At 38.1% G+C, this 15,816-nt stretch overlaps 1 protein-coding gene across 1 annotated transcript; it reads left to right on the top strand.

Annotated features, from left to right (window-relative positions):
* The first annotated feature begins 216 nt into the window (after nucleotides 1-216).
* On the top strand, nucleotides 217-1,311 carry LOC117291261 (alpha-1A adrenergic receptor-like). Its single transcript, XM_033772889.1, has one exon. The coding sequence runs from the start codon at nucleotides 217-219 to the stop codon at nucleotides 1,309-1,311; it is 1,095 nt and encodes a 364-aa protein (XP_033628780.1).
* The last annotated feature ends 14,505 nt before the right edge of the window (nucleotides 1,312-15,816 follow it).

The raw sequence follows: 15,816 nt of genomic DNA, 5'->3' as shown, positions 1-15,816 counted from the left end.
GACACAAGATTGTACGAGACGCTTTGCTTGTGGTTAATATTAATAGACACATCTTCATGTTGAGTCGGGTATAACAGACAGTGAAGTTATAACTATTCATGATTGCCGCGGAGTGTTCAAACAACGGGATTAATAGTTGGCCGCAGGGGGAAGTATATAGTGGGCGTATCGGCCAATAATTGGTGATTGCAGCTCATTGCCAGACGAGGGGAGAAGATGGACGGAGCGATGTTGGTTTCAAGCAGCACCGTAATGCCGAGTTTATCACCTAATGCTACGGACCCTTACAGTAATGTCACCACGGTGTCCATCTTGAAGGCGTGTGTTCTGGGTGTTGTTGCAGTCCTTGTTCTAATAGGCAACACGATGTGTTTGATCGTCCTACGCAACACAGAGAATGGTGTCCACCCAGTCACCAAATTGTTCCTAGTGTCGCTGACACTCAGTGATCTACTGGTGGGTTTATTAGTCTGTGTACCTGTCATTGGATCTACGGCGTTACAGCGTTGGCCTTATGGAGAAACTTACTGTTACGTCGTGGCTATGTGTCATGCTCTGTACTTTAATGCTGGTTTGAGTGTTCTGGCAATTAATATAGAACGATACATCGCGGTGGTTTGGCCGCTTCGATACCCGACGATCGTCACCGTACACCGGGCGATCGTCGTAGAAGTCTTTCTACTCGCAATGATTGTAATATGGGCCTTGTTGTACCTACTCGTCCCAGGTCGATCCACGTTCTATTATGAGAACTTCAGTGCTTGCTTCATAGATGCCGATAGTGGGGACGACTACCTAGGCCAATTCGGCATGACTCTATTCATCGCCGTGCCGATGTTGGTCACCGTCATTTTACACGCTAGACTGTTCTTCTTGGCAACTCGCCACGCCTCAAGAGTCGATGCTATTACAATAGGAGATATCAACCCTCCAGCGACCATCGACGTTGAAAGTAACTCGGACCCTGCCGAGTCGTCCCCATCCCGTCGCAATGGCCCACGACGACAACGCGCCAACTCGGTCCGGAATAACCCGGACGCCAAAGCTGCCATGACGTTTTTTATCATGGCGGTGGTGGCCGGCGTCTCATGGACGCCGTATTACACAACTATAGCTTGGGAGAACTTCCGGACGGAGCCGGTTCCCCCAGCAGTTGCTTTCGTATCCCAGATTCTTCTACTCCTCAACAGCCTGTGGAATGTCCTCATTTATTACACCAGAAATGACACTTTTAGAAAAACCTCAAACAAACTCTTCGGACGATGTTTCCGGGTGCGAACTTCCCGGGAAGAGTTGCTCGCTGTCAGCTGAGAATTGTCAGCGGTCATTGGTGACTCCATAGTTTACAGGAAGCCTTCAAAATAACACAAAGAACTGTTGAGGAAACAAACTCCTGACACGATCAAACTGTTGATACTTTATAAGTGGTTGTCATGGCACCACAGACTGTTATTAAGGGCCCATCCGACGGGTTTAAGAATCCCATTCTCAAAACCAGTAAAGGTATGATATTTGAAATTGAACATTGAGGAAGGCTACATCTTACACTGGATAAACACAGCCTTAAATGATGTCGATGATGATGAGTATGTTTGTTAAATGTCCCGTGTCGAAATAAATAGCAACGTAGACATTTTTGCTGTACCATGCCAACATATGAGAATGTCCAATGTCCAACATCAAACTAAACTTTACTATCATGCCAGATCGACTTCCTTCTGATTGATATCTGAAGGAATTCCTGTGCTATAAGCGTGTCCAGTCCAGTGTGTTTTTCAGTTTGAAAAAAAAAAAACACTCTAACTGTTGAGTATCATTCAATTCTGTTCGCGTTTATTTGTTAACCTCGAAGAGTAAGGCCGTATCCGAAACGGCGACTTCGGCTACAGCTGCGGCTAAATCGTGTGCTTCTACCTATTCTTCAACACTGGCAGACGCGCTGATCTAGCCGTAGCCGTAGCCGATGTCTCCGTACACGGCCTTACCATAGGAAGATGCATTCCAGTTTCAATTCACAAAACATGTGACGGTCATGTGATCGTATAACGTAAAGATGTCACCTGATGTTTACATGAACACAAGATCCTGTTCAATCTGTTTGTTGGTATTTATTGTAGTATAAATTGACCTATTTGCACTGACGTCACATAAAAACCTTAGCAACGACTATCGGTCATATTGGGTTACAATTTACGCGCCATGCCGTCAGCTGAAAGTTATGAGGCGCTGTCGTAAATTATAAACATAACTAATGTCGATATCCGCATACTTTCACAAAATACGCTGACTTGAGTATTACGTTATCAAAATGTGTTTTGTGTCCATGCCGTTATTACAGGAAAGGTAATACGTTTGGAAAACACTCTAATAATTATACTCATTTCACATTGAAATAATGTGGATATAATGGAGGAAATGTAGCAGTTTTTATCATTCAAAAGTCGAATCTGATAACTGTCAGAAAGGTTTCTTAGTAGGATTTGAAACTTTGCATGGTGGAAATACGATACAGAAAGGTATGCGGTAACACCATGTAATGACTACTCTAATGAGTTGGGGTGGTTCTGAAAAGAACCGTTGGTTTCAACTCGATGTTTCGATCAGTGTGCTCTGATCATATTCTGGAGAAAAGGTTTCTGAGATATGTGTATTCCAATTACGGAGTACATTCTCCCTCTGCGTGGACATAAACCACTCCGGATTCTCGGCGATATCTCAAAAACTCTGCTACCTTTTGAAAAGAAATTTTCACAAACAGTTTCGTTGTACACATCTATGAATGGATCCCAAAAACCAAAGGTTACTTTTCCTTTTTGTAAATAGCCTACATTAATGCAGTATACGTTTTGTGCCAAGATCACATTGTGTTGGATTCGTAACGAAACATGGCTGCCAGATGTAACTGTGACGTCATCTGATACGCATCACACTGAATCTGTAACCGTTTTTAAATCGAGACTTTCGTATTCATTGTATTCAAAACGAAAACAAGCGCACAACAAAATATATATTTGGTTAATTAAGTAAATTTTCTATTTTTGATCATTGTATAATAATTGTTTCACTTGTTAAAATTGTGTGTCAATCTTGTGATTAAATGAAACAAAAATTAATATATAATCTACGTCATGACCAATAGTCATTAAAAAACCAGTCCGGAGTGGCGGTTTTATTGAATCTGTTCAAGGAGTTGCAAACAAACGAAAGTCCAGTTTGAACTTAAAGGGTCTGTATACCTTTGGTAATGACTATGAAAATGAAAGGCAATACAAGCACAGCAGTAGGATAGTATATTTTTGAGAATCTGTTCACTTCAAAGTACTGCGGTTAAAGCCATTGGACACTTTCGTGAAACAGTATTGTCCAAGGCCCACACTTCTTGTACCACAACTTATATATAAAATAACAAACCTGTGAAAATTTAGGCTCAATCGGTCATCGGAGTCGGGAGAAAATAACGGGAAAACCCACCCTTGCTTCCCCACGTTTCGCCGTGTCATGACATTTGTTTAAAAAAAATCCGTAATTCTCGCTATCGAGAATTGATATTGTTTTAATGTTTTCTCAAAAAGTAAAGCATTTCATGTAATAATATTTCAAGATAAGTCTTTCACCATTACCTTCTGTAAACCCTGTAAATTATTTGTAAATCTGTGAACTTTAAAAAAAAATCTGTACCGAAAGTTTATAACGGCTTTAAGGGAAAAGATATCAGTTTTTATTTCCATAATCATTTGAATCTGAGAAGCGTTTACGGCAGATTGTGTATTCCATTTGCAGATTATTCTTCCTGCAGGAACATTAACCGCTTCAGATTTTCCACAGTATCTCAAAAACACTACCACCTTTTTAAATGAATTTTTCAGAGGGTAGATTTACACTTATAGTTACCTGTTCATGTTTGTTATGTTGTCATTTAGCCTTCGAGAAAGACTCTGCTAGGGTTGTAACGTCAGGACATTTTGGGCAGGACTTATAACTTGCATTAAGTCGGATTTGAAACTTTGCATGGTACAAAAAACGGTATAGAAAGGTTTGCGGTAACACTAAGTAATGATAATCTCTATGATGGAGTTGGGTGGTTCTGAAAAAAACGTTGGTTTCAACTCGACGTTTCGATCAGTATGCTCTGATCGTCTTATGGAGAAAGCTGGACTCTGACTGCTGCATGCTGCTTAAATAAGTACTGTTGATGTGGATTAGCTTGGATTCTGCAAGTTATCACCGTCATTGAGATTAATGATTCCTATATATCAAAAACCAAACTATAAGATTGAAACAAACAGTGGGTTACAAAACGTCCAAACGCATACAATCCCTTTAAGAGTAAAAAAACAAATCTCGCAAATGATTTCCACAATCTGTCTTTCACTATATCTCAGCGCATACAATGAGGAAATGAAAATACTACCCAATTATCATAATGATATTAATAGTTACAATATAGTTAAACTGCTGATTATATCAAGGAGGAAGTATTAGTGGTTATTTGTTTTAGAGCTGCAAGCCACGCGATACCAAGCATCAGCAGTTATTTAATGTGGGCAAAAGTTCAATTGATCACGTTAAAGCGACAGGCCGCCTTTAATTCAAACTCTTCCTCTCGATTGTCTCCTGGTAGCCACTTTATTAATTATGTTGTCACGTAATGGTATTTATATCAAAGGTGACTGCTCCGTGTTCCGACACTCATAATGTTCCGAGAATCCTGTGTTCACGCACTAGACTGGGGTTAGGGTTAGGATTATTAGGGATGTCGGAATGAGAGGTCTGGAACCTAGTTGTGTATTCAAGCAATATTAAAGCTTAATGGAGCTTGAAATTAAAGGTGTTCAGCCGTGTGATTTCAACAAATTCTTCCTAATAAGGACTTGGACGAGTTGAGTTCCGAATCCATAGACGTTAGGAGGACGCATTGAACCCATCCTAAGTTATGCTACTCTCACACTTTGCGAATACTCTTGCGAATATGAAAATCTGAAATTCGCGATGAATTCGCCCAAAAGTTGCGATTTGTTAGTGAATATATGTTCTCGTTCGTCTTTAAACGTCTCCTTACCAATACGTTACGCATAATACGCACGCTTTACTAACAGTACCAATGGCTTACCACATGCTTACGGAAATCGATGGCGAATTACCGTCTTCACAACATTCGCTGGAATTTAGGAAGATCTTCGTATTGCTGCTCTCACAGAGTGGCGAATGTTCGCGTTGAATTCGTCCAAAATGGCGGTGGGATAGTGAATATTTTCATCTCGGTCTCACCCCTCGATCGTCCTCGGTCAGCCCTCTCCTTACCAATATCTTACGAATATATTACGAATGCTTACCAACGCTTGCCAATGCCTTTACGAACGTTGCCAACGCTAACGCACGCTTTACCATGTTACCGATGCTTACGAAAATCGACGGCGAATAACCGTCTTTGCAACATTCGCTGAAATTTAGAAACCGGTTTCTAAATTGACCGATCTTCGTAAGGAGGTGGGAAATAACTTGTGAACGTTCCGAATTTGTTACCAACGCTTATTACGAAGACATAGCAAACGTTGCGAAGTTTGAGCGATTGTTAAATATGTCCTTCCGTTAGCATATTCGCTAGCATATTCGCCTTGTGAGCGCAGCATAAAGTGACCGATCTTAGTAATAAGGAGGTGTAGAATGACTTGTGAACGTACCGAATTCGTTACCAACGCTTACGAGAACACGGCGAATGTTGCGAAGTTTGAGCGATTGTTAAATAGTTCCGTTCGTAAGCACATTCGCTAGCACACGTGAGAATAGCATAAGGACGAGGTACCCATCCTAACTCGAGATAGGATTAATCCTAGCGTCTCGTGAATCGGCTGCAGTGCCTTTAACATGAAGGCATAAGGCCAAATCAAGTCCAGGTAGGGCTGATAGAGTAACATTTTATAAAAAATGTGTTTTTTATTTATATTTTATCTTGGCACAATGGAACTTCTTTCCGTCAGCCCCTTTTCAGCACTCTTTTCACTCCTAGGATAATCTAATGTGAGTGTTTAACAAACATTGTCTGCGTCTAAATGAAAACAAACGTAGTTTTAAAAACATTAAAATTATCACTTTAAAGCTTTGTAAATGTAAAATTGTAGTCTGGTTTTAATGTGTAGTATCAACAGTCCATATTTCAAATGGGGAGTGGGGGCACGGACACCCCTCCCTTAGTTGCTTATTGGTTTGAGGAAACTGGTCACAGGACATCTCAAATCTTCAAAGTTGCAAAAGTTGTCAGAACAACCGCGGGGCAAGCTAGCCTGAGCCGAATCCAAAGCCGAAGCCGTGGTTTCGAAAGGAGCCTTATACTAAATACAAGCAACGGGTACTAGATACTACAAATTGTAGTGACAGTCCAACGGCCTCTTGAAGTATTAGCATAATTCCGATATCATGTTTCTGTACTTTTAATCTGAGCTTTTTCTTGACAGCGAGGAACAGGTCAGGGCCGACAATCGTTGGGAAATTCTAGAATTCCCACTGTTATTTAAAACGACAGCCCCAGGTGCATGATCTGACAGGACGATTGACATGTAGAAATTGACCCTTTTACCGTACCAACATTTTTCTAAAAATATAAGCACGTAAAGCACATTTGAACTGTGTTTAGTTGCTAAAATACAAAAAAATAACAAATCTATTATTTACATGATTAGATTTTTACATGTTAACAAAATACCCATTTAGCTTACAAACACTTTTCTAAACAATGTTGTCATGTAAACATTTTGTGTAATATTTCCTAATCTTTAGTCAGTTCGATGTACCATGATTTTTTTTTTTTTTTTTAATGTAATGTTCTATATGCTATCATCTGTAACTTTGCCTTACACTGGACGGCCCCTTCCAACAAATAATTATGTCCGAAGATCAAACAAAAAAGAAGTAAGGTAAAGGTTTGAAGGTTTTTCTTTTTTAATCAGGACCAGAGATGAACAATTCAATAGCCCAAGTTACAAAATAATGTGTGATCTTTGAATTCAATCATTCCTACATGCGGATTGTGTGAGTTAGAAGAGTTATTCGATCCCCTAGTTAGTATATTAATGATGCAGGGTACATTGGGTCACGCACTGTTTATTTGGGTTCACCTTGCCGTGTCACTAGGACCCCCATATTGCAGCTATTTCATGACAACTATGTTCACACACCGTTTGAAACTGGAACCTCAATAAGAGTTTTGATTCAAAACACGTTCTCTGCTTGGTCTGTTTGTTTTATCTGACTTTCTTTATGTTAATAATAATATAGAGAGTTCAAGCTTTGCTACTCGCGCACCGTATCGACAAGTGGGCACTCCACCTTTATGGGGAAAACCGAGCATCGACCTTATTAGTATTTTGTAAGCCCTTACAATATTCCTTAGGAAGCCCTCAAAATATTCATTAGACAGATTTGAGAGGGGTGTTGTTGACTTCCAAATGAAGGTACTTTGGATGTCATAGGCCCTCAAAAATTTTCCCATTTGTCGAGTAAAGGGACTCTTTTCAAGATTGATGATGCTCGGACGTTTGGAAAAATAAAACGGCTGTAAGCCTAGGGTTGTTTTTATTTTGATGGAGAATAACTCGCCGGGTTTTGTGACTCCCATATCAAATTGAGCGGAGGATTAAAGTTCAAGAAGCAATGGATAAACCCCTCGATTGTAAAAAGATGCAAGACTTTGAAGAATTTTGGGTTTTTTTTATAATATTTAGTTACAAAATTACACTGCAGGCTTTTAGAGTTTAGGTATTTAGTGGGATGATACACCATTGGGAACGAGGTTGGGAAAGTTTCCACATGACTTCACACAGTGTCAAGCACGTCTCTATTGACGTTGGTGTAAAACAATGGTCAAGTTTCGCTTGGCCCCAGCGGAAAGGTCTATCCAGACCGCTGGGATTGGCTTGCACGGATTCTAGTTCAGGAAGTACGTCATGCGTGCAGTGTGAGTGTGATGTGAGTGTGATGCATGATGGGACTGAGCATTAACCAATTAACCAATTTGCCATCACAGCAGCACTATTGGTTATTGTCAAAGACTAGTCTTCTCACTTGGTGTATCTCGGTTTATTCTTGGGCAGAGGATGGGTGAGATGTCCTACCCCGATAGACTTAAGTCCCTCAACTGGTCGTCTCTGTCAATTCGTCGTAATTTTTCTGTTTTGTATTTTATCATTAAGTGTAAGTTTAACCTTATTCACTGCGATGTGGCAGACATCATTTCTGTCAACCATAGATATCCTAATGTTCTCACCTTCAAACACCTGTATGCTAGAACCGATGCTCTGCACTTATCTGCTCCTCATCTTTTTCCCAGACTTTGGTCTAGTTTGCCAGAAAACATTCGTAATTCACTACTGCTCTTGCCCTTCCACAGCTTTCTCAAATCACTTAGATTTTCTGTCTGTCAACCTCATGAATCTACTGAATAGTAGCTTTAGCCCTATCACTTGTGCAATATTTTAAGTCGTTTTAATTTATCTACAAGTTTAGGTTTTATTTATTTATTTATTTCCCTTTATTGTTTATCCTTACCCCATCTGTTATTTTTACTTATTTATTTATTTTTAATTTAATTTATTTTTTATTCTTAATATATATTTAGCATTTTCTATTGATTTTTAATTTTCTGCTTTTATTATTGCTTTGTGTACTATATTATGTTAAATCTATATTAATTTTATTGTGTACCCCAGATGTGGGGCAACAGATCTACGGATCATAGTATGTATTTGCTTTTGTTGTCCCTTGCCCATCTTGGGGTATAATGTTGTCAATGTATTTTGTTTTGTACTGTTATGGCGAATAAAATAATAATAATAATAATAATTAACATAGGCATAAAATAACAAGCCTGTGAAAGTTTGAGCTCAGTTGGTCGTCAAATTTGCGAGATAATAATGAAAGAAAAAATACCATTGTCACACGAAGTTGTGTGCGTTTAGATGGTTGATTTCGAGACCTCCAATTCTAAATCCGAGGTTCTCGAAATCAAATTCGTGGAAAATTACTTCTTTCTCGAAAACTACGTCACTTCAGAGGGAGCTGTTTCTCACAATATTTTATACTATCAACCTCTCCCCATTACTCGTAATAATGAAAGGTTTTATGATAATAATTATTTTGAGTACCAATAGTGTCCACTGCCTTTCTACACAGATGTAGAAAGCTTACGTCACTGCACGTTCATGAAATAATTGTTTCCAATGAAATAATTGGGTTTGTACACCAGTGCCTGTCTATATCTATGGTCATTTCGGCTGTTGTTGGACGCACAAACCAAATAGTTAGAATTGCGTTTCGTATCGGGTTAGCGCAAACATGTAAAGCACTATCCCCCTATAATGTAAAAATCAACGGCTTTGTTCAAACAGGTATTAGTACCAAGTCAGTATATCTAATTACGCTTTTCTTTCATCGTTCAGATTTTCCCTATAAAAACGATTGCTACATGCACAGACATTTTACCTTTACTTAAAGGTGTTTTTTTTCGCCGATGGCTAATCACTGTTGAAAACAATAAGAACAGCACTACATGACGCCTAATGCTTTTATTTCGTTTACTGAGAAACTGGGGCCGAGAACATAATGGGTTTTCCTGTGCATCAAAATGTCTCTCGGACATGAACGTTAATTGAAGTCAATTCAACGGAGATGTAACAGTCCATCCAATGAAGAGAGGGCGGTTGTATAGTAAAGTCATTTTAATGACATCTGCTGCATTCCGTATAGTCGTTAAAGACACTGGACATTATTGGTAATTGTCAAACACCAGTCTTCTCACTTGGTGTATCTCAACATATGCATAAAATAACAAACCTGTGAAAATTTGAGCTTGATTGGTCGCCGGAGTTGCGAGATAACTATGAAAGACAAAACGCCTTTGTCACACGAAGTTGTGTGCTTAAGATGCTTGATTTCGAGACTTCAAATTCTAAATCTGAGGTCTCGAAATCAAATTCATGGTAAATTACTTCTTTCTCGAACACTACTCCACTTCAGAGGGAGCCGTTTCTCACAATGTTTTATACTATCAACCTCTCCCCATTACTCATTACCAAGTAAGGTTTCATGCTCCACTGCCTACTAGACACTACACACATGCTTCAAAACTCATCTGAAAACTGATTTATGCTTTTATGCTGAGGAATGTCTTTTAGACAGAAGTAACGCGTTATAAATTACCAATATTAATATTAATATTAATAAAGGTGTGTATTAATCGCAAGGGGAAGTCAGTTCAGCACACCTATTAATCTCAACTTCGTAACGAAATCGCTTCGTTTCTTCAGTAGTCAATTAAAGGCTCTGGACACTATTGGTAATTACTCGAAATAATTGTTAGCATAAAAACTTACTTGATAACGAGCAATGGCACTGTTGATAGTATAAAACATTGTGAGAAACGGCTCCCTCTGAGGTAACGTATGTTTTGAGAAAGAGGTAATTTCTCAGTCAATATATAAAAGTCTTTAAAGGCAGTGGACACTATTGGTAATTACTCAAAATAATTATCATCATAAAACCTTTCTTGGTTGCGAGTATATTGGGGAGAGGTTGATAGTATAAAACATTGTGAGAAACAGCTCCCTCTAAAGTGACGTAGTTTTCGAGAAAGAAGTAATTTTCCACGAAATTGATTTCGAGACCTCAAGTTTAGATTTTGAGGTCTCGAAATCAATCATCACAAAGCACACAGCTTCGTGCGACAATGGTGTTTTTTCTTTCATTATTATCTCGCAAATTCGACGACCGACTGAGCTCAAATTTTACATGTATGTTATTTTATGCATTTGTTGAGATACACCAACTGTGAAGACTTGTCTTTGACAATTACCAATAGTGTCCAGTGTCTTTAACTGAAGCCTTTTATTAAAGCACCTGAAAGCACACAAAGTAATACAACAATGGTGTCTTTTCTTTTGCTATTCTCTTGCAACTTCGATAACCAATTGAGCCCAAATTTTCTCAAAGGTTTGTTATGTTGTGCATATTTTATGTTTGGATACACCAAGTGAGAAGACTGGTCTTTGTCAACTACCAATCGTAGCCAGTGTCTTTAAGAAACAGTCGACTCAGTCTTCAATCTGAGTCACGATGTATCGGTGACTACGTGCATTTTCGTTCTCATTTATTTTGCTAAGAGCTTCCCGGGAATTACAACGTCACATTCTAGTGTCAATGTTCAGTGGTTCTTTATAACTGACTCTAATTTATTCTCGATCTTTAAAGTCGCTCCCTTATTTCAAGGAAATGATTTCTCAACATGTATACAGATGCTTTACACAGTTACGTTATTCATATGAGCATTGGAGACTATTCCTTTAAGGGGGTGGGAGGGGTGGCAGAGGGGTTTATTTGCCCAAAATGATACTCATTATGAGAAGAAGAAAAATAAACACTAGTAACGATTTCCAATTGTAAAACGTCTTGTTTGCTTTCTCTGGCCATTTAACCTTCTCGCTGTGCCAAAATTCCCCCAAATGTTTTCCACGAGATATTAATAACTCTTGCTCCCATCACCCTACGGGTCGTATACCTATATTTAATTCCTAACTCCTGGAGATTCGATCATACATACCAATTGAAACCATTGCTAATGTTAGCCAGTTTACATAATCCGCCAAAATGTACACAGATTAACGCTGCGTTGAAAGTTTCTCGTTCCGCAATTGAACCGATATTGCTAATCCGAGTTATTATCAGTATAAGTTTTGATGCCATGTCCGATTCTCCCCCTTAAATGTGTGTGTTGTGTTGTCAATGTAACCTTCAATAAAGACTCTGCTCGGGTTGTTAGGTTGTTTGCAAACCTTTGATTTAGGCCCTTTTTAAATTGATTATGATTGATTGATTGATGGATTGATTGATTTCGTTGCCTAATAATGCGCACTAAGCAACGCGCATGAATTCCGACTCCAAATTCAGAAACCTCTGAAAGCTTACTGATTATGAAGCTCAACTTCAACAATTTCTGTTTGTGTAATACGTCCCTCCGAAATGAAGTCATATTCGAGAAAAACTGTAACAAATCCCCCCCCCCCTAAAAAAAAAAAGATTAAAATGCAACAGCTGATTTAAGTTGTTGCAACCAACATTAGGGACAATGTGTTTATGTGCGGAAATTGTGCATGTGTTTTCACTAATAACCTTTCACCTGACTCACAAAACTTTCCATATGTTTGTTTTTTATTTATATTGTTGATCACAAAATATGAACACTATTTTTGACTATTTTGTCGGCTCTGCCAATCATGTATAATAACTTTAAGCGCATTATTAAGCCCATTAATAATAATGGGTCTGTAACATTATTTCAATGAAACACCCCCGCCCACATTGAATCTATACAATGACAGCAAACGTAAACACTACTCATCCTTGTATCTCACTGTTTACTTTCGTTGTTGTATAACTCCAATGCAATGATTTAGTTTCTAATAAAGTATGTTTATCTTAGATTGGTGAAAAAAAGACATTTACTTCCCCTTTTATTAAAAAAGAAAGAAAAGGTAATTCCCCTACGAATTTAATCCACCCTTGCTTCTTTCAGTGAGGAATTTGTTTTGCTTTTTCTTTCTCCCCGCTGCAAAACAAACATTGCTTGATTTGGAGGGAAATCACGGGCATTGACATTGTCAACAGACAGCGAGAAATCATCTTTGACAAGTTTAACCATCACCAAAACAGCAAGCGGGCAGCCCTTAATGAAAGTGCCGGATAATCTTCAATTGAAGCTTATGAATTGTGGTTAAAGGGATTGTGTATACGTTTTATTTGGTTATCACTCCTAAAATTAATGGCAATAAAAAAACTTACTATTTGAAGCAACAGCATTTTGAGAAACATTTTAAACACTTCGAAATAATGTAATTAATATGGAAAAAGATATCAATTTATAAAATATTTTAATCGGATACGCGCTACGGTAAGAAACGTTTCTCAGATTGTGTATTTTTGGTGATGTCTAACAGTTACATAAGCCAAATGTATGCTTTGCCCTAAAGTACTTTATTCTGATGGATTATAACGCACAACAAAATAGATGTAAAATGTTACCGAGGAATTATAGCATTAAATTATAGATTGCATGGTTTGTTTATTTATTGAAACTTTGTCTATATTTTATTTATATCTATTTTTAAAATAATCTCTAAGTACACTTACTGTAAATTAATGGTATCACCAACAAATTAATAATAAATTATTAAAAGTCACAACTGATAAAATGATTCCCCTCTCAGTTTGTAAGCACGTTTTTCCCCCTCTTTTTTGGGGGGGAGGGGGGTCAAACTAAAATCATCATGTTATAACAAAAGTGGTGTATAATAACTTTGCCTAAGTGATTTCACACTTGCATGCCGATCCATGATTAAACTATTTCGTCTTAGAATGCCCCTATCATAAAACTTGGGTGATAAAACCTGCCACCGAGGGTGTTATCAAAATATAGCGATACCCGAAAGAGAATCTTAATTAACATCAATGATTGTTAAAAAAAAACTAATGTTATTGTCTTGACAGAAATTAATGTTAAATATGTTATACATTTAGATTTTTGTTTAAAGCCATTATACACTTTCGGTAAACAGTATTATCCAAGTCCCACACTTCGTTTGTCACAACTTATATATAAAACAACAAACCTGTGAAAATTTAGGCTCAATCGGTCATCGGAGTCGGGAGAAAATAACGGGAAAACCCAACCTTGTTTCCGCACTTTTCGCTGTGTCATGACATGTGTTTAAAATAAATACGTAATCGCGCCATCGAGAATTGATATTGTTAAAATGTTTTCTCAAAAAGTAAATCATTTCATGGAATAATATTTCAAGAGAAGTCTTTCACCATTACCTTCTGTTAACCCTATAAATTATTTGTAAATCTGTGAAAAAAAAATATTTTTCTGTACCGAAAGTGTATAATGGCTTTAAGCTTATAGACGTCGTTTCAAAATCAGCGTTTCGAAACAAAGCATTGGTCCGAGGAGAGGCATCCCAATGTCATCATTTCAGCCTTGTCAGAAGAATAACAGTTAATTATTATCATGTCGTTGCTCACAATCGTATCATGTTGAGACCCCCCCCCCCCTCCATTCCGCCCCAAAGGCCCAACCCCAACATGTTTAGCCAGTCTCTGTGTTGTCACTGCCTTTGAACTTTTAGCGAAAATCCCTTGAGCTTGTGCACGCCTCTCAGATCCATTTGGTTAAACCTCAGTTTTAACCGGCCATCATGCACCCGGTTAACATCCTCATGTTCCGACATCCCTCGGCCCTGTTTTGGCAAAAGGGTGTAACTCAATTTTTCAACTTTTTGAGAAAATACCATTTCCAGAGAAAGTGTGGGGCGCTTTTTCCAATGAGCGAATCCTTAAGTCCGTTCGATGTACCGTTTTAAAGATAGTATCTTTAAAACGGTACATCGAACGGACTTAAGGATTCGCTCATTGGAAAAAGCGCCCCACACTTTCTCTGGAAATGGTATTTTCTCAAAAAGTTGAAAAATCTGTAAAGATAGCACATACTATGTGCTATCTTTACAGATTTTTTCACATTTCCATTCCAATTTCTATGGCAAAACGGTGTTTGTTATAGACATCACCCGCCTATAGATGTGTATGTTGTGGCATACAGTCTAACTTATATATGTTTGCCCTGAACAAATAATGCACTAAAACCTACTATAGTTTCATGTCAGAGAGACGTATCTATATAGACACACTCTTCTGCCATGTCAAAGTATGTTGCTACCACTGACTATTTGTGCGTCAGAAAGATGTATCTCTCCAAATTCTCAATGGAAATGATACAGAGTATCCTTAGATACACCCTTTCGGCAAAACAGGCACGTGCAATATGTAATTGCCAACGAATAGAGAGAGATATCTCAAAATAAACTCTTTTGTATAAACAACACACAAAACTTGCATTGACTCCTTTTGCCTAGAAAACATTGCAACCGCCAAGCCACATTTTCCAGTCAGAACCGAGTAACTTTGAAAAATGCTATAATAGGTTTGTTGGAATATTATAGGGGTGTCGCGATTTAGAGCAGTCTGTGTGCACAGCACCGTGTGAAGATGCAGCTTCTGAGAGTCGTACAGTCTTGCTTCATTGCTCATTTTTCTTAAAAGGATTTCTCCATAGGGTAAAACTTGAACGATGAAAACCATTTTAAAGTACCTTACTCAAGAAGGGCCCGCGTTTCAGATCAATTGCTCCCTAAAAAAAAAATTGCAGAAAGCAAGTACATGTACATTCCACCCTCCATTATTAACCCATCAACCCCCTCAGTTAGGAAATCAACCAATCTGTTTTATCTCAGTTTATATTCAGTATTTTTTTCATCAGACATCCACAAGGACAAGCAAAAAAGGCAAGGATGCGACTTTTGGCGGCGACAAGATAATCGATTCTAAATCTTGCTTCAATATTAAAGAACGGCTCAAATCTGTCGTTTTATGACCTCGAACAGTACGGTTCTCAGATTGTGTTTACCAATTATTACGCTTTATTCTTCATGCGTGTACATCTCTCCGGATTTTTGGTGATAATCTCAAAAACGAGACAATCTTTTGAAATTTAATTTTCACTGGTTACATCTGTCTTCATTTTACATTAACGATGAAAAGAATCGAACAGTTACAAAAACCAAAGGTAAATTTCTATATAGGATTAAACCAATAGAACAAATGCATGCTTTGCCTTAAATGCCAGACCTGATTAAAAACGTTACCGCTTACAGTAAGTTGCTCAGATAAAAACCTAATTTCGAACCTATGCTGAAAATACAGTTATCACCAATATAT

Source organism: Asterias rubens, chromosome 6 (genome assembly GCF_902459465.1).
Source record: "Asterias rubens chromosome 6, eAstRub1.3, whole genome shotgun sequence".
Taxonomy (NCBI): Eukaryota; Metazoa; Echinodermata; class Asteroidea; order Forcipulatida; family Asteriidae; genus Asterias; species Asterias rubens.
Note: the sequence above shows the minus strand (reverse complement) of the source record. Positions and strands in the feature narration are given on the sequence as shown.